This window comes from Leopardus geoffroyi, chromosome E1 (genome assembly GCF_018350155.1).
Source record: "Leopardus geoffroyi isolate Oge1 chromosome E1, O.geoffroyi_Oge1_pat1.0, whole genome shotgun sequence".
Taxonomy (NCBI): Eukaryota; Metazoa; Chordata; class Mammalia; order Carnivora; family Felidae; genus Leopardus; species Leopardus geoffroyi.
The window spans coordinates 34,667,865-34,685,997 of record NC_059330.1 but is presented as its reverse complement, the minus strand read 5'-3'; the positions used below and the strand labels follow the sequence as shown (position 1 = coordinate 34,685,997).

Sequence of the window (18,133 nt, the reverse complement as noted above, 5' to 3'; positions counted from 1 at the left end):
TAAACCGAGTAGAAGTAAAGTAACAGCTGGAGAGATGAAACACCAGAATGATTCTAGGCACTGGTTCTGGATATTGATGTATTAACACTGGAAGAAAGCCAGACTCGAACCTTCTTCTAAAGGAGGAAATAGGACTGGGATTCCTGAATTGAGAAAAGGAGCTTCTTGCAATGCAACGTGTTTAGTTACAAATGTTGGTCCCGATGCAGGGACACTGGTATTCGCTACAGTTTATAAGTTTTGTATAAGTAACGAAAGGACAATAGTTAGGTCTTTGTCACCGGCTTGATTTTCTGAATTACCACAGATTTGCCAATGCCAAAACCATTCCTTCTGCCTGAATTCTGGACACAACTACCTCCTTCAACTCTTCTGTCTGTACTGTGGCATTCAGCTAAAAATATACTTACTTTCTGTCAATGGGATGGAGATAATGACACCATTTCCTGTCCCCACCCACAAACGATTGCAAGACACCATAAGAGCTGTGATCCTCACAAACGAGAAGCCCAGTTTTCCAGTACCTGTAGAGCAGGGGGGAAATTTTTTATTGAGAAACTAGAGCAAATGATGTTTTAGGTTCCAAATCCCTCACAGAATGGCTGGATTAACACAAGAGACGGGAGTGTCGACCAGAGCCGGTTGGATGTTTCCTGAAGGTGCACATCAAAGCACATTTTCAATGGGCTTTACAACACCTGTCTGATAATTCACGGTTAATGAAAAAAGAAAATTTGAAAAGTGGCTGACATCACATTACCATTCAGAAAGAAAACTCTGTTGATCAGGAGGTAGGACACAAGATTTAATTAGGGAGCTGCAAAATCCAAACTCCAAACCAAATCCAAAATAAAACAAAACACAGTGGGACACCTGGGTGGCTCGGTCGGTTAAGCAACCAACTCTTGACTTCGGCTCGGGTCACATCTAACAGTTCGTGAGTTTGAGCCCCACAATGGGCTCTGTGCTGACAGTGCAGAGCCTGCTTGGGATTCTGTCTCCCTTTCTGCCCCTCCCCCTGCTCAATGTCTCTTTCTCAGAATAAGTAAAAATAAACTTTAAAAAAAATTAATAAAACAAAAAACAACTCAACAAAAACAGAGTTTGCTAGATTGGAAAATCAAATGTCCTTTGTTTTTATAAGGTGTAAGAGTTCTGCTTTGCCTTAAATTTCCTTGCAGAGATAGAAACAATCTTAGTAAAAACGTGTATTCTTTCCTTGTTTACATACTTCAATTCTGCAGCAGTTTAGAAATTTTAGGTACCACAGACACATAATGTAGGGAGATGGGATGTACTTTTTCATTTGAAGGGAATTTCTACGACTGATCTTATTTTCTGAGACTTGAAAGAGTAACTCATAAATAGGTAATAATACATTGAAGACAAATAGCATTTAGTCACTCACAGGATCTACTTATAGGAACCGAGAACATGATCACAGAGTGTTAGAAGTTACAAGGAGCCTTAACGACCATTCAGTCTAAGCTAGAGATCTTTAACCTATAGTCATAGTATACCCTGAAACTGGCTTGTGTTTATGACATTCCTAACCATCACAGAGTGCTAAATTAGGCTACAGCAGGGAACAAGCCAGCGATGGTCCCTGCCTTTCATGGGCTTATGGTCTTTGGGGGAGAGAGACAATGAACAAGAATCAAATAGTAAATAGTATTGGTGCAACCACAATAATGATAATCCCATGAAGAAAAAGTAGGAAGAGGACCTTAAATCAAATTAGAAGATCAGGAAAGGTCTGTCCTGGATGTGACATGTATGCTATGACCTGAAAGCCAAGTAAAAAGGGGCCAAAAAGAACTTCTCAGGCACAGTATAATAGCACACGTGGGGGGCCTGAAATGGGCAAGAACTTGGTGAGCTTGAGAGTGGTGCAGGCCATGGGACCAGTTCTTTGTGGTGGTGTCACAAAACATCACCTCACCTAAAGGCAGGAATATTCTGGAAGTGGCTGGCATTACATAAGTATGTCATGGTGGTCTTTGCACATTGGTTACTATGCAGAGAACAGACTGGAGTGGAAACACAGAGACCGGTTAGGAGGTTCATGGATATCCAGGGGGGTAAGGAAGACAGCCTGGCCTACAGGGATGTGATGGTAGAGATAAAGAAGTAACTGATTCAAGGTATTTTTGGAGGCAGACTTGACCAGCTCCCAGTGATGGATTAGGTGTGGGGAACAGAGGGGAATCAAAAATGATCCCAAGTTTCTGTCAAGGACCACGGGGCACATGGGGCATCTGCCTGGCATGTCCAGTGATAATGGCTCACTAGTCCTGAGGCAACTTATTCATTGGCTCTACCTAGCATCTGAGACCATTTAAAAATAAAACGTTTTCTCCAACCGATAAAGATAGAATGCTTTGGAAGCTTACCTAACATTTTGCTTACATAAGGCTCAATGTCCACATCCTGTAGGTGTTGATAAGTATGTGCATGATAGAGACGGAGCGTGGAATCCAAACGAATGGAGACCCACACTCCGTCCCCCACCCACGCAAGCTGCCGCACCTGGCTCTCCTTCCTGGGGTGCGCATCAAATGATTTCTAGGAAAGATTGTTCAATCACAGTGTTACTTTGGTTATGTAAGAGTTCGTGTTTAAAAACTGAGCTGATTTACACAACAATTCGACAGACTGAATATTTTAAAAGAGGAGCCTAAATAGCATTTACTAAATAAATATGATTACTCTTACATACACACTTTTCTTACTCCAGACTATAAAACAAAACAAAGAACAAACAACGGGTGCTAGATTTCAGCACTGTGTAGGGATCAACTTGCGAAAGGAATACTGGCATATCCGGACTCTGTAACAAGTCCAACAAAAAGGCTGAATTTGATCTCAGGATTTTGTATTGTCGTAAAGCAAAGCATGAAGTAAGAGCCTATTTATAATTAAACAAAAAGGAACCTACAATGCTGCCTGTGCGCGTGTATACCTGCATGGAGGAAACGGATTTGGGGGTAAAGAAACCCACCAAGTGATTAACTTTGGGACTTCCAGGGAACAGAATGGGATTGGGAACAAAGGAATAAGGACTTTGACCTTAAAATTTTCCTGCTGTTTTCCTTTTTTAAAAATTATTAGAATGAATTTACGTATTGTGGCCAAACTTGTAAGAAAGCAATGCCGAGAGGTTTTTATTTTCACAACAAATTCCCACTGCAATCTTATTTCTCAGTCTAGGACACATAGAGAGGGGTCTGCCTGCATACATGTGGGGCGGCAGAGCCTGGAGGAGCCTCGTCCCAAACAACCCACACAAAATTAAACCTATCAAGAACCCTCTGTCCAAATCATACACATATGTATCCATAGATATTCAGACACACATTTAAACATTCATGTGTGGGGGCGCCTGGGTGGCTCAGTCGGCTGAGCAGCCAACTTCGGCTCAGGTCGTGATCTCATGGTTTGTGGGTTCAAGCCCTGCATCGGCCTCTGTGCTGACAGCTCTGAGCCTGGAGCCCGCTTCGGATTCCGTGTCTCCCCCTCTCTCTGTCCCTCCCCTGCTCATGCTCTGTCTCTCTCTCTCTCAAAAATAAATAGAAACATTAAAAAAAATTAAAATTAAAATTAAAAATTAAAAATTAAAAAAATTCATGCGTGCATCCTCCTTCCTAAAAAAACAAAACAAACCACTTCCCACCACAGTCGTAAGTGGCAAGAGAGATGAAGTAACACAGAAAGCTAAGGTGTCGTCCAATATCATCACTCAAGTGTCCTAAAACACACAGACTCAGAAAACAGTTTCTGAAGAATCTAAAAATAATTAGAGTCTTAGCGTCTTCAGAAAATACGAATTCAGTAAGTACCGGAAGCATGCATGGGTTCACTTACCTCTATTTTCATAGCCTTTGGCTGAACCACATAGATTTTGTTCCTATAGCCACACCAGACTTTGTCATGGACCACAGTCATGCACCGAATAGAATGGTGAGGCCGTCCAAGATCCAACAGGTGGTAGTTTGACAAATCCCACTGCCCATCTTTAAAACAAGAAATGGATTATTAGTTAATGCACATCACCTTTTCCTCAATTTTAACACAAGAAACATTCTATTTGCGTGAATTGATAAATTTATTGATGAAGCACCGCAAAATACCATGTAGTCACTTTATCTTTTCTTTGCAGAGACGGACTCTCATTCTGTCTACTGCAAAGTTGGGAAAGAGATGTCACAGGTCATCTGGTCCTGTGAGCCACCTGGTGCCTGGATCTCCACACTAACAACAGCAGTGATGGGATAAATCAGCAATAAGTTATCTGCTTATAATAATAGTTTCAGAATTAGAATGGAATAATTATTATTCCATATTATTCCACTAAGGATTAGTATAATTCTTTGGATAATATCTCTCTCACTCACTTGCATTTTGATGTTTCTTGGGTAGATGTTAAGGACAACTTGTTGCTAACACTTTAGGAATTAGGCACATAGTCATTTTAGTGATGACAGAAATACAAATGGGAATCAACCATTGTAAGCTTACTTTGTAGACCTTGCTTGAACTATTTCAGTGAAAGAAAACATACTGCCTCACAAAGCAGCTGTTGCATTTTGCAAAAGCTATGAATTGTCTGAAAAAATATTCCCCATGCCTGACTAGCTCAAGTCTGCCTCCTTGTATATAATCACCCATTAGTCTGTAGGTGTGCCCAATGGAAATAGAATAATCCAGTCCCACTTTTTTGTTACTGCCCTATGTTTTCTCCTCTCACAATTAGTCATTCTTGGCATGTGCTCTGTACACATCCCAGTTTACAGACCCTTCATCCTAACTCTGCCTTGTCCGTGTTCCTTTAACGTGTTGTTTGTCTACCAGAGTCGGGCAGGATTATCACCAGCCCTGTGCTGCACATGGATTTCTATGAGGCTTAATATGTTCAGTAACTCAGGCGCATCCGGGTGGCTCAGTCAGTTCAGTGTCCGACTCTTGATTTCAACTCAGGTCCTGATCTCACGGTTTTTGAGTTCAAGCCCCACATCGGGCTCTGCATTGGCAGCTTGGAGGCTGCTTGGAATTCTCTCCCTCCCTCCCTCTCTCTCTGCCCATCCCCCACTTGTGCTCTCTCTCTCAAAATGAATAAATAAACTTAAAAAATAAGAAGATGTTTAGTAACTCATACTGAGTTTGTGGTCAACCGTTAGGTACTTTTCATTCTTCAGACATGTTGCCCCCCTTTTAACTCTTCTGAACCCCAATGCAGAACTTTATATTTAAACATATTACATGTATTTTGTCTGTTTTCTTAATATAATTTTGGATTCAGCTTGCCAAAACATTTACTACCGCATTTTTTCTAAGCTTTCGTACTTATTAGCTGACTGTGGCGTGAATAAAAGCCTCTGTGCCTCCACTTTCCTCACCTATGAGGATGACAACAGGACGCTCCTCAGAAGTTGCTGTGAGGATTAAGCTCACACAAAGTCTACAAGGGTCGGAACAACGTAAAACTGAGTGCCCTCACTCTCTGACGATACGGAGTCATTAACCAGCAATCTCTAGGGACCGGTTACAAAGACACCCAAACATCATCTACCCCACATTTTCCCAAGCCCAGAAAGATAGGAGACTTTGGGAAAAGCCCTGCTAAAATCTGAATTCAGTGTATCTATGTTTATAGAATATTCTCCTGCTCTAGCAATCTAATTTCTACCTAGAAAATGAATGATAATTTTGGCTGATACATGTACCAAGGAGTCAGGAAGTATCGCAGGCTCAATTCCCTATTTTCTTTAACTGAAGGCAGGTTTCTGGACCTCCACCAGCCCCTGTCTGCTGATGACCGATATACTGGTTGTAAAAAGAGGAAGGATATAAATAACATGACATGAAAATGATTACACCATATCCAATTAAAAACTTAAAAACTTTCCAAATCTAAGTGGTCGTAAATTAGTGTTTAAAATATTGAAAAAGAGAAAGCATTTCCTCTCCCTAAACTTCTCCTAATTAAGTATACTAACGAGAAACAGGTGCCTCCATATCACATTATGCAAGAGCACCTTGAAACGATAAACTATATGCACGCACACATCTACTAAAGTCATACACTGTTAGCACTCAGTTTAAACCCTTACTCTTTCTCCTATTAAGTATCATTTCTTTAAAACAGAGCTAATCTGCTAGAAAATGCTTTTGCAAAGCAACAGATTAGTGCACACTTTATATTCGTAACAACTCACCAGCTCCTCTGTGAAAGATTGCGAGGGTGCCGTCAGCCAGGGCCACTAACACAATCCCTTTCACATGTCTGCGAACAGGAAACGGGGTTTCAGAGCGCTCCATGTGGGAATGTGGGAGGTGCCACATGCTACTGAGCTAGTAGTTCAGAGGCTCTCAGAGGGCCAACCCATGATAGACAAGGAGCTTACACCAGAACCCAAATAATACACTCTTTTCTATTTTTAAGTAATTTCTACACCCAACATGGGGCTCAAACTCACAACCCCGAGACCAACAGATTGAGAAAGTCTTGCTATGAAAATGTCAGCTGAACTAAATAAACAGCCTGTGTGGTGACTCAGTGGTTTTACTTTCTGGCCCAAGCTTCTCTCACTGCAAAAGGTCCACAGACCAGAGACAGACTCCTTGAGTGGACTTTGGAGTTTTTGATAGTCAACATATGGAAACAGACTAGTGAATCAATGCCCCAATCAACATATTCACAAAGTACAAAGTATAAAAAGTATCCTAAAACAAACATAAATAGGTTCCAGAGTACTAAAGAACTCACACTATGGTGAGGAATCAACCTGGCAAGTTTCACTTAAAGCTCTACTTAAGAACTATTTTACTCTCGGGGCACCTGGGTGGCTCAGTCGGTTGAGCATCTGACTTCGGCTCAGGTCATGATCTTGCAGTTCGTGAGTTTGAGCCCCACGTCGGGCTCTGTGCTGACAGCTCAGAGCCTGGACCCTGCTTCAGATTCTGTGTCCCCCTCTCTCTCCGCCCCACCCCGATTGTGCTCCGTCTCTGTCTTTCAAAAATGAATAAACATTAAAAAAAAAAAAAGGACTATTTTACTTTCTAGTAAGAGTCTGAATCTCATTCGTCTTCTCTGACTCCATGAAGAGGGTTTAAAAAAAAATCTGGGGGCTCCTGGGTGGCGCAGTCGGTTAAGCGTCCGACTTCAGCCAGGTCACGATCTCACGGTCCGGGAGTTCGAGCCCCGCGTCGGGCTCTGGGCTGATGGCTCAGAGCCTGGAGCCTGTTTCCGATTCTGTGTCTCCCTCTCTCTCTGCCCCTACCCCGTTCATGCTCTGTCTCTCTCTGTCCCAAAAATAAATAAACATTAAAAAAAAAAAAAAAAAAAAATCTGGATACTGACTCAATCGTGAAGCACATGTCAGCTTTAATAGTCTTAAAAGATAGTTTATATCAAAATACATATTTGTAAAAGGAAGAATTTCTAAAATAAAACTTACACAATACTGAGAATCGAATCTTTAAGTTTAATGGAATGGAGGCATCCTCTCCACTGGGCTACAGAAGAGTGCACATACAGACTGCAAGATCAAAATCAAGACTGGTAAGGCACAAAGAACATCAAGTCGCTGCTTACATCTCACAGTGACCACAAAGTCCCTTTAGGAGGAAAGAAGAATTACCACAAAAATCTTAGGAAATAACAAACAGCGAGAGTCTAACGCAGAGAAATCAGCCGCTTGAGCAAACAGAAACACAGAAGAATGAAAAGCCAGAACTAGAATAACACATGATCGGTTAGTTTCAGGTTACAACATACTTCAGGATCCTTGGCTAACCTCCTTTTTAAAAAATTACCTTACTTTCTACCTCACGGAACTATAACTGTCTGATAACAGTCTGGTTTATTACATCAGAGAGTGGCAAGCTATGCCCCGCAAGCCAAATCTAGCCCTTCATCCGCCTCAGTACAGTGTGCAAGATAAAAATGGTCTTTACATTTTAAACAGTTGGGAAAAAAAAATCAAAAGAGTGTTTTATGACATCTGAGACATGTGAAACTCAACCTTCAGTGTCCGTGAAGTGTAACTGAAACACAGCCACACTCATCTACTTATGCACGGTCACAGCCATGGCTGTTTCTGTGCCACCACAGTGGAGTTGAGAAGTTGCTACAGAGATTATATGGCCACAAAGCCTAACGTATTTCTTATCTGATCCTTCATAGAAAAGTTTGCTGTCCCTCCATCTTGTAGTATTAGACCCCTATGGAAAAGACGCACTAGTGACCTTGCTTGACCTGCAGGAAAGCACAATTTTCTGAATCTCCGCACAGCACTAGAATGTGAATAAGCTATGTAATGTTAGTTATCTCCTAGGCTTTGAGACAGGGATCTGTCCTGGCTTTCGTAGTAACTCTACCAAGTGGTTATGTTTGGAACTGGGCCTTCCCCCAGCCAAAAAGATTCGTTTAATCACTGGTATTTCTCGAATACGCTCTAGCTATATAAACCTTCTGTGCATCAATAATTCTGTCTCTGTGCTGTCCAGGATCTTCTATTTCTGGATCGCCCAGATTTTAAAGTTTTATTTACCTCTTCCTCCAAGAGAATTATATAAAGAGAACATTCTATGACAAAGAACTATATGACTTACCATTCATACGCAGCGCAAGTCCAGTTTATGAGGTAGCTGGAACATCATCGCAAAATCTGCATGTACTTGAGTTCTCTGCATATTTCGTTGTACGCCGACGTACCACATTTTACTTACTTATCTTCTGATTCCAAAAGCAAGAGTCAAAAACTAAAGATACTTCAATATTAAAAGAGCCAGCACCTACCAGCCATTCTGAGCTCCAAGCCACATAGTTGGTAAAAGGCTACTCATTTTCTGGGCTTCTTCTCTTACCAGGTCTTGTTCATTTGGCAATACTGACATCTGATCTTTATACGCATCTGAGTCATTACTGGGAAAGGTGGGGAAAGGCAAAAGATTGCAGTAAGCTTAGCTAGTTTCCAGGGACTGAACACTTCTATATTTTAGTTTAACACTTGGAAAAGATAAAATCAAACACTAGACTTCCAGAAAAGCCAAATTTAAGTGCTTATAATAAGTATTTCAATAGTTATACCCGAAGTAACATTAACATACTAGAGAGGACCAAGGTGCACATAAGGGAGTTAAGACACAGTAATGAAATATAGCAGTTAATATCCAGACTATAATTATGGCTCTCCTTTACGGTTCTTTTGAATTTTATAAGTTTTTTCTTGGGCGGGGGGGGAAGCAGAGGAAAGGATGGTTTGTTTAAAAACCATATACACACACAAAGGAATGAGTATAAAGAATTTTCTAAAATAAAGTATTAAGTTAAAACATGCTTGCATTCTCTCCCAAGACCTTCTTTCTTTTGGATTGTCAGAATATTTTTAGAAAAAGATAACTGAGCTATCAAATCCAAAACATAGCTGCTAATTCTAAAAAGATGGGTTTATTCTTAAATTAACAAATGTTAATAGGCCCTTGACTGTTCTATAAACTAAGAGGAAGACTATTAAATTGTAAAAAGAATCACATTTAAATGTATCCCCATCAGCTTTCTATAAAGGCCTAGAGAAGGCAGAAAATAAAATTAAAGAATTCACTAAATCGGCCGGTATTATCAAACACTTTAAAGGAAGAGCTGTTTGGGGTGCCTGGATGGCTCAGTTGATTAAGCATCCAACTTTGGCTCGGTCACGATCTTGCGGTTCATGAGTTCAAGCCCTGCGTCGGGCTCTGTGCTAACAGCTCAAAGCCTGGAGCCTGCTTTGGATTCTGTATCTCCTCCTCCCTCTGCCCCTCTCATGCGTATGCTCTGTCTCTCTCTGTCTCCCAATAATAAATAAACATTAAAAAAAAATAAAAAAATAAAAAGGAAGAGCTGTTTGCCAGAAAACAAACTTTACAAAAGTCATCCAAGCCCACATGGGAAATCTAAACTGCCAATTTTGTAGATAACTAGGGTTGAAGTAAGAGGAGGACTGGAAGGAAAATGGCACAATCACAGTTTGAATGGAAATGAAAAAAGAAATCGTATGAGAGGAGAAAATGGCCAGGAAGATTTTGACCAGGTAAGACTTTTTTTTTTAAGTTGTTAGAATAGAGAACACATTGAAGGGGGGCAAGGAGGGAGTGGAAATCCAGAGCGAATGCAGCGGAAGGATAAGTGGAGACACAGACACACTGGGAATGCATAATGACACCACAGTCTGCCACGATCCCATTAGCGGGAATCCTGTGGCTGCTTGAGAGGATTCTGGTTCCTTTTACATAAACACTTATCTGGTTTCCTGAGTTGCTGACCCATCCATATACCTTGACTGATACACAGGCGAGAGGTCCTCTGGGATTTGAACCCCCAGAGGGTCCGTGAAGACATGCTCTGTGTAGACGCCGGGCTGGGAGGCGTCCGCGGTGTCTTCAGCTGTCCCTGCATTGCCTTCTGTAGCCTCCGTAGCTTCTTCTGCTGTTGGAACGTTCTCATCAACCTCACTATTTTCTGCTTCCTTTTCTACAAAATACATAACACATGCTAGCCATTCGGAATTTGAGCTTTCCTCCCAATAGTTTCCCCGCACAAAACACCCCCGTAGAATTCCACTCCACCGACCCCGTCCTCCTCCACACTGTATCATGAGATACTAGAATCCTTAACAGTCATCACAGTGTCTTCTTTCAAGCTCTTTCATCCTCGTCACTTCAAGACCTACATTAAGTATGAGTCCATAATGAGACACGTGAGACAGGCTCAGACTCCGGACACTGAAGACATGTAAGGAGGAGAGAGATACCTGGTGGTTTTTCCATCACTGGAGAAGCACCGTTGGTACTAGGGGAAGTGGCGGCTGCTGTCACACCTTCTGTAGAACAACCAACTACGGTGATGCCCCCCAACAGGCTGTCTGTCTCTGCTGAGCTGTTGCTGGTCACGCTGCCACACAGAGACGCTTTGTCTACCTGTCCAGATTCTGAAAGCTCCTCTCCTGCAGGGTAGTCTGTTTCTCTGGCTCCTGAAAAACGAGATAAACCTTTTTCTAATAGCTAAGTAAACCCCTGTAAGTAGCATTTTCTCCATTAAGGCAACTATAGGTTTGAAATAAGGTTATGGAGGGGAGACAAACAGCTACTCGAATACACTGCCAGGAGGGTAACTTTAAATTTTATTTAAACTAACCATCACAAAATGAGAAAGTAGCTTAAAAAATTGGTATTTCTATTCCTGCAAGCACAAGTAAACATGAAAATGTCACAACGCGACACTTCTGTTCTTAAGGAGCTCCTCAGCAGCCACCTAATGAGGTTTCAAACAAGGAAATCTATTATCTGACAAATCAGCAAGAACAATTTTTTAATTATCAAGATTACTATTTAAAATCTGGACTTCAGGGGGTGCCTGGGTGGCCCAGTCGGTTAAGCGTCCGACTCTTGGTGTCGGCTCAGGCCACGATCTCATGGTTCGTGAGTTTGGGCCCCTCATCATACTCGCTGCTGTCAGTGCACAGCCTGTGTGGGATTCTCTCTCCCTCTCTCTCTGCTCCTCCCCTGCTCATGTGCGTACTCTCAAAAATAAACATTTAAATAAAAAATAAAATAAAATAAAATAAAATAAAATAAAATAAAATAAAATAAAGAAATTGAAATGAAATGAAATGAAACGAAACGAAACGAAACGAAACAAAACAAAATAAAACAAAACAAAAGAAGGACTTCCACGGTGCCACAGTGGCTAAGTCAGTTAAGCATCCAACTTCGGCTCAGGTCATGATCTCACATTTTGAGGGCTGAGCCCTGCCTTGGGCTCTCTGTCTCTGTCTCTCTGCCCCTCACCCACTGGTTCTTGTTCTCTCTCTCTCTCTCTCTCTCTCTCTCTCTCTCTTTCTCCCTCCCTCCCTCCAAATAAATAAACTTTAAAATAAACAAAAACGATAAAATAAAATATGGACTTCCCACACTATTAAAAACTGATCATCCTAGGGTGTCTGGGAGGCTCAGTCAGTTAAGCATCTGGCTCTTGATTTCGGCTAAGGTCATGATCTCACAGTTTGTGAGATTGAGATCCAGGTCAGGACTGTGAGTGCAGAGCCTGCTTGAGATTCTCTCCCTCTTCTCTCTCTGCCCCTAAACCACTCTTACTCCCTCTCTCAAAAATAAGCATTTAAAAAAAAAAAAACTGATCACCCTAGGTGTATACAGTGTCTTAGGATATTAGTGATACATTTAATAACTAAGCATTTGCCATGTAAAGATAAATCCCTTCAGTTTTATTTAGAAAGCTGTTTTTATATAGACATTAAAATATTTTATTGGAGTAAGATATACATATATAACATAAAACTTTATAATTTAATGTTCTTAAGGGTTCAGTTCAGTGGCATTAATTACATTCACAATGTTATGCAAGCACCACAACTATCTATGTCTAAACCTCTTCCATCACCCACCCAGAAAATCAGTACCCATTACACAGTAACTCCCTCTTCCCCGAGCCCCTCCTGGCCCAGCCCTGGTAAGTTCTAATCCATCTCTGTCTTTGTGAATCTGCCTAGTCTAGATCCCTTATATAAATGGAATCATACAACATTTGTCCTTTTGTGTCTGGGTTATATTTTGCTTGGCATGTTTCCAAAATTAATCTATGTTGTAGTACGTATCAGAATTTCATTCCTTTTTATGACTGAGTAATATTCCATTGTGCAGACATATCACCAACCTGTTTCATGTTTAAACCAATGTTTAAACATCACATAATATTCAATACAGAACTTTAGAAAGCCTTCTCTTATCAATCAATCTAAACAGGCTCTTACTCTCTGCCCACCAATCATCTTCTCATATTACCGTGTTTCACTTTCTTCATAGTATTGAAAATATCTTGTTTAGTCATTTGTTTCCAGTTTAGTTTTGGTCTTCCCCAACTAGAACATAAACTCTATGAGAGTGGTGCATGACCGTATCTCCAGTAAATAAGTCAGTTCCTGCCAATACAAAGATGTAGATGGTAGGGAGAAAGGGGTGTGGCTTACCCTTACCTGGTACACTGGCTATACAGAGAACATGAGAGTTACACACAGTAAAACTGTCTAGGATGTTGCCTGGTTGAATAGCATCAATAATGATTACTTTTGTAGCTGAATGAGTGCTGGTACAGATCCAGACTAGACTGGATAATTCTTCTTGATTTTTTAACTCCTTCTGTTGTTCCTATGTATACAAAGTAAAAAAAAAAAAAAAAAAAAAAGAAGTTTAAAATAATACGTATGTATACTTCATAGGTCGGTGCTATTACAGTAAAGGCCAATGCTATTTTGAGTTTGTCTGCAGATTATTTGAAAGATTAAAAATATAACCACCTTTCAATATTAATTAGTAGACTAGAAAATAGCAGTGATAAAAATGTTCTAGTTCTTGACTGTGATGGCTCCTAAATGGGTGCATACATTTGTCAAAACTCTTTGAACTGTACCATTTTCAAGTGTATATATAGCTTATTGTATGTAAAATATGCTCTAGAAAAGAGCACAAGGAATAAGCAAATTCGTAATAATCCCAATTAGAAGCTGGTCCAGAAAACAGTTTTGGACCAAAGAGCAAAAACGAAGAGGTCAGATGTTAGTGCACACGCTTACCTTAAGTTCCTGGTCTAACTTGTCTAAACTACTCTGTGATGCACTTCGCTGTTTACTGCCTTCTGTATCCAAACCAGCAACATCTTTGTAAAAGACACTTGCTCCAACAACAGAACCACCATCTCTGGTCTTCCCACCTGATAAGTTGACTCCAACAGCACACCACAGCTTTTTGGGTTTAAGAAGAAAAAAAGGTATTACATCTATTTTGTCTCTAAAAATGTTTAGAATATTTCACATGTCTTTAACAATCTAATGATTAGGAATAGAGGTCTTCTTGTTTCTTTCTTTCTTCCTTTCCTTTCCCTTTCCTTTCCTCTTTCCCTTTTTCTTTCTTTCCTTCCTTCCTCCCTCCCCTTTCTTTTTCTTTTTTTCTTTTCTTTTCTTTTCTTTTCTTTCTCTCTCTCTTTCTTTCTCTCTTTCTTTCTTTCTTTTCCTTTTAAGTGGGGCCTACTCCCACTGGGTACTCCCCAACATGGGGCTTGAACTCAATACCCTGAGATTAAGAATCTCATGCTCTGAATCAGACAGGCGCCCCATGAATACAGGTCTTTAATATTCAAAGTATCCCAGTTTAAAACTACAAAAGAAACAATAACCTCACTCACAGAAGTAGAATTTAAACTTTCTTGGTTTTAGGGGGAAAAATCCACCCAGAGCTTAAGAAATATTTTCTTTAACTCCGAAATTAATCTACCTTCATGGATGTATCTTTTTCATCTAGGGGTCTGAGATAGACAGGCACAGGTAGATTTTTCATCTTATTTTCCCCTTGGCCATTGGTTACCTAATAATTAGGAAGAGGAGAGAAAAAGACACATTGGTAAGCCTCATCAAAAGTGAATTTACAGAACCACTGAGCCATGAGCAAGCCCTGCTAGTACATATTTATTCTTTGAAATCAAGTTCAAGTTAATTTTGTTATTCTTATTTGAAAAATAAGCAGTAAGTCATCAAGTGGCATTAGAAACAATAAACAAGATACTATGGGAGCTACTAAGAGATACACTAATTCATGAACATGTTCGTGCGTATGTGTGTTCAGGAGCATGTATGTGTGTGCATGTGTACACATGTGCTGAGTCTTTGAGCGGAGGAAATATGGAAGCAGACAAGTTCCTGTAGAAGTGAACTGAGTTTTACATCGATGGTCTGAAAGGCTCCATGACAATGGTTTCTTAAAACTTCTAAAAAATAGATGTGTTTTTTTAAAAAAATGAAATCTTCAAATACTGAAATAGGGCAGGATACTCATTAAACTCAATAGCTCCCCACCCAAATTGGATTAAAAAATGGGCAGATGATCTGAATAAACATTTTTCCAAAGAAGACATACAGACAGCTAACAGGTACATGAAAAGATGCTCAGCATCATTAATCACCAGGGAAATGCAAATCAAAACCACAGTGAGATATCACTTCACACCACAATTGCTATTATCAAAAAGACAAGAAATAACAAGTGTTGGAAAGGATGTGGAGAAAGGGGAACCCTTGTGCCTCTGTAGGTGGGAATGTAAATTGGTGTAGCCACCGTGGAAAACAGGATGGAGGTTCCTCAAAAAATTAAAAATAGGGGTGCCTGGCTGGCTCAGCCAGTAGAGTATGTGACTCTTGATCTCGGGATCGTGAGTTTCAGCCCTGCGTTGGGCACAAAGATTACTTACAAAAAAAATTAAAAATAGAACTACCATACAATGCAGCAATTCCACTTCTGGGTATTTATCTGGAGAAAACAAAAACATTAACTTGAAAAGATATATGGAGGGGCGCCTGGGTGGCTCAGTCGGTTGAGTGTCCGACTTCGGCTCAGGTCACGATCTCACGGTCTGTGAGCTCGAGCCCCGCGTCGGGCTCTGGGCTGATGGCTCAGAGCCTGGAGCCTGCTTCCCATTCTGTGTCTCCCTCTCTCTCTGCCCCTCCCCCGTTCATGCTCTGTCTCTCTCTGTCTCAAAAATAAATGTTAAAAAAAAAAAAAAAAAGAAAGAAAGAAAAGATATATGGATCTCTATGTTCACTGCAGCATTATTTACAGCAGCCAAGACATGGAAACAACCTAAGTGTCCATCGATAAAAGAACATAGAAAGGAAATATGATATACAAATACAATGGAATATTATCCAGCCATAATGGTATCTTGCCATTTGTGACAACATGGATGGAACTTAAGGGCATTATGGTAAGTGAAATAAATTCAGACAGAGAAAGACAAATACCGTATGATCTCACTCATATGTGGAATCTTAAACAAACATACAAAGCTCAAATACAGAGAATAAACTGGTGGCTGCTAGAGGCAGGGTGAGAAGTAGGTGAAGTCGTTCGTAAAGGTGGTCAAAAAGTGCAAACTCCCAGTTATAAAATAAGTCATGGGGATGTAATGTACAGCACGACAACTATAATTAATAATACTGTATTGCACATTTAAAGTTGCTAAGAGAGGAATCTTTAAAGTTCTCACTGCAAGAAAAAAAATCTGAAACCATGTTCAGTGATGGATGTTAACTATTAACTAGACTTATGGTGGTGATCATTGCAAAATATACAAAAACATCAAATTGTTATGTTGTATACCTGAAACTAATATAATGCCATATGTCGACTATACTTCACTAAAAACAAAACAAAACAAAAACACAAGAAACAAACCAGCAGGATACCTCAAGTCCCACACACTTGAGAAACCTCCTGTTGACCCTCTCCCTCCCTCCTCACCGACTCAGGCACTTCTTTTGGGCTCTGGGGCTCCAGAAAACAGCCTGAGAGCCACTACCCCGAACCCTTCTCTAGATGTGTGCCACATCAATGAACTTGAAATGAGCAGGTTTTGAGACGTGTGTTTCAATTCCTTCGTGCCCAGGGACACTCCTGTCCCCTTGCATTTCCACTGGAGGCTCTTACCGTGTTCACATGTTACCTGTTTGTACTTTTGAGGCAGACTCCAGCCGAAAGCCTGCACTCTACCATCTTCCTTCTGGACGTGTGCCTTTACCTGGCGATACTGTTCTCTCTTCTGCTCTCTGCGTGAGGCTAAACTAGCTTCAGTTCTAAAAGGAAAACAAATATCCCTTTTTATTAAGGGGGTATAATAACAACAGCATCTCTCCCCCTTCCCACTAAGAGAGCAAAAATAACAACCAAAAAATTACATAATGTCAGAAGAGTTTACTTCAGACTTTTGCCTTAAGAAGTATTATCCTAAAGCTGGTCTTTTTAAAGTTTTGCGGGGGGTACAGCATTCAAGCTTTAACAGATTAGCAAGCAGTCTGTTTTATTATGTTTAAACATCAGCCATCAGATTTCTATCAGGTTTCAGATTTTGGCCATATGAAAGGGAAATATTCTTAAATATCTTTAGTTCCTCCCTCTTTTGTTCATTCAACAAACATTTACTGAGAATTTTCTAATGCCTGGGAATGTACTAGAAGTGACTGAAGATCAACAAATCAATATGGTCTTAGGAAGATAATAAAAGGTTCATTTCTGGGCCCCATTAATTTGTTTCCGAAGACAAAAGTGCAAACTGACTGGATAAGCTTGTGAACGATGGAGTAAAATAACAAAGAAATCCACCCTGAAAATAGTTGGTCTTTCTTTGGGCTATTTAAATTTTTGTGAGGTGATTTGCTGTGTAGGTGGTAGTTAACCAGTCTGTGTGCCAGACACTTTATATATAAAGCACTATATAATTTAACCCTAGTGTCCCTGAGCCAGGTTCTCATACTCATTTTACACGCAGGGACACTGGGGCTCGGAGAGGTTAGCTTGTCCAAGGTCATGGACCTAAGGAGTAGTAGAGTCAGGAGAGAAATTCAGCTACTTGTGACACCAAGGGAAATGTTCAAACATCCAGGATATAGGCTCATATAGGCCTTTAACTCTACTGATATTTGTCAGTGTTGTTATACCAGCACCAAGGACACATTTTAAAGCAATTCTGTTTATGAAAGCCCTGACATGCAATTTTCATAAAAGATATTGACTACAAGTAATTTACTTAAAGGTACGCAGCCACATTACAAAAATGGTTTCTTTATAGACTTATTGTGAACCTTATAGCTGATCTGATAAGCGGCAAGAATATCTTAACTGTTAACTTATTTTTAGAGCATAAGCACAAGTCTGGAAAATACTTACTCTTCGCTAAGGAAATCAAAGGCTTTGGACTTATCCCCAGGGAGCTGAGATAAGGTGCTGCTTCTTTTCTTGACAGAAGGAGTAACATGAGAGGTGGGTGCATTGTACTTCAAATTAACAGGTGGTTCAGGTTTCTTAGCAGTATTACTTGAGGAGCTAAAAAGTCGGCTGAAACTAAAGAAAAAAGTGAGAGTGAGAGAGAGTGAGTGAGTGAGAGACAGTAAGAGCCTTATTACATGCACTGTGAGAAACAGTCCATAACTTTCCACAAGTTAGAATGCTTTTACAAGGCAATGAGTTAGAAACTGGCAGAAAGATTTTTGTAGTCATATACTACTTAGCAATTAACTCACTCACAGCCAAACTC

General features: G+C 40.3%; 1 protein-coding gene across 13 annotated transcripts in view; it reads right to left on the bottom strand.

The window, feature by feature from the left end:
* SPAG9 (sperm associated antigen 9) overlaps window positions 1-18,133 on the bottom strand; it is a 132,241-nt gene that overhangs the window by 9,547 nt on the left and 104,561 nt on the right. For all 13 annotated transcript variants that reach the window (XM_045488367.1, XM_045488369.1, XM_045488364.1 and 10 more), the window contains 13 exons: window positions 17,767-17,940; window positions 16,547-16,676; window positions 14,326-14,415; window positions 13,629-13,796; window positions 13,032-13,203; window positions 10,794-11,012; window positions 10,318-10,513; window positions 8,801-8,926; window positions 7,458-7,538; window positions 6,216-6,283; window positions 3,865-4,013; window positions 2,394-2,565; window positions 411-524 (listed from right to left, as the gene is read on the bottom strand). In XM_045488367.1, the coding sequence (XP_045344323.1) occupies window positions 411-524; window positions 2,394-2,565; window positions 3,865-4,013; window positions 6,216-6,283; window positions 7,458-7,538; window positions 8,801-8,926; window positions 10,318-10,513; window positions 10,794-11,012; window positions 13,032-13,203; window positions 13,629-13,796; window positions 14,326-14,415; window positions 16,547-16,676; window positions 17,767-17,940 (1,859 nt within the window). The remainder of the gene's footprint in view (window positions 1-410; window positions 525-2,393; window positions 2,566-3,864; window positions 4,014-6,215; window positions 6,284-7,457; window positions 7,539-8,800; window positions 8,927-10,317; window positions 10,514-10,793; window positions 11,013-13,031; window positions 13,204-13,628; window positions 13,797-14,325; window positions 14,416-16,546; window positions 16,677-17,766; window positions 17,941-18,133) is intronic.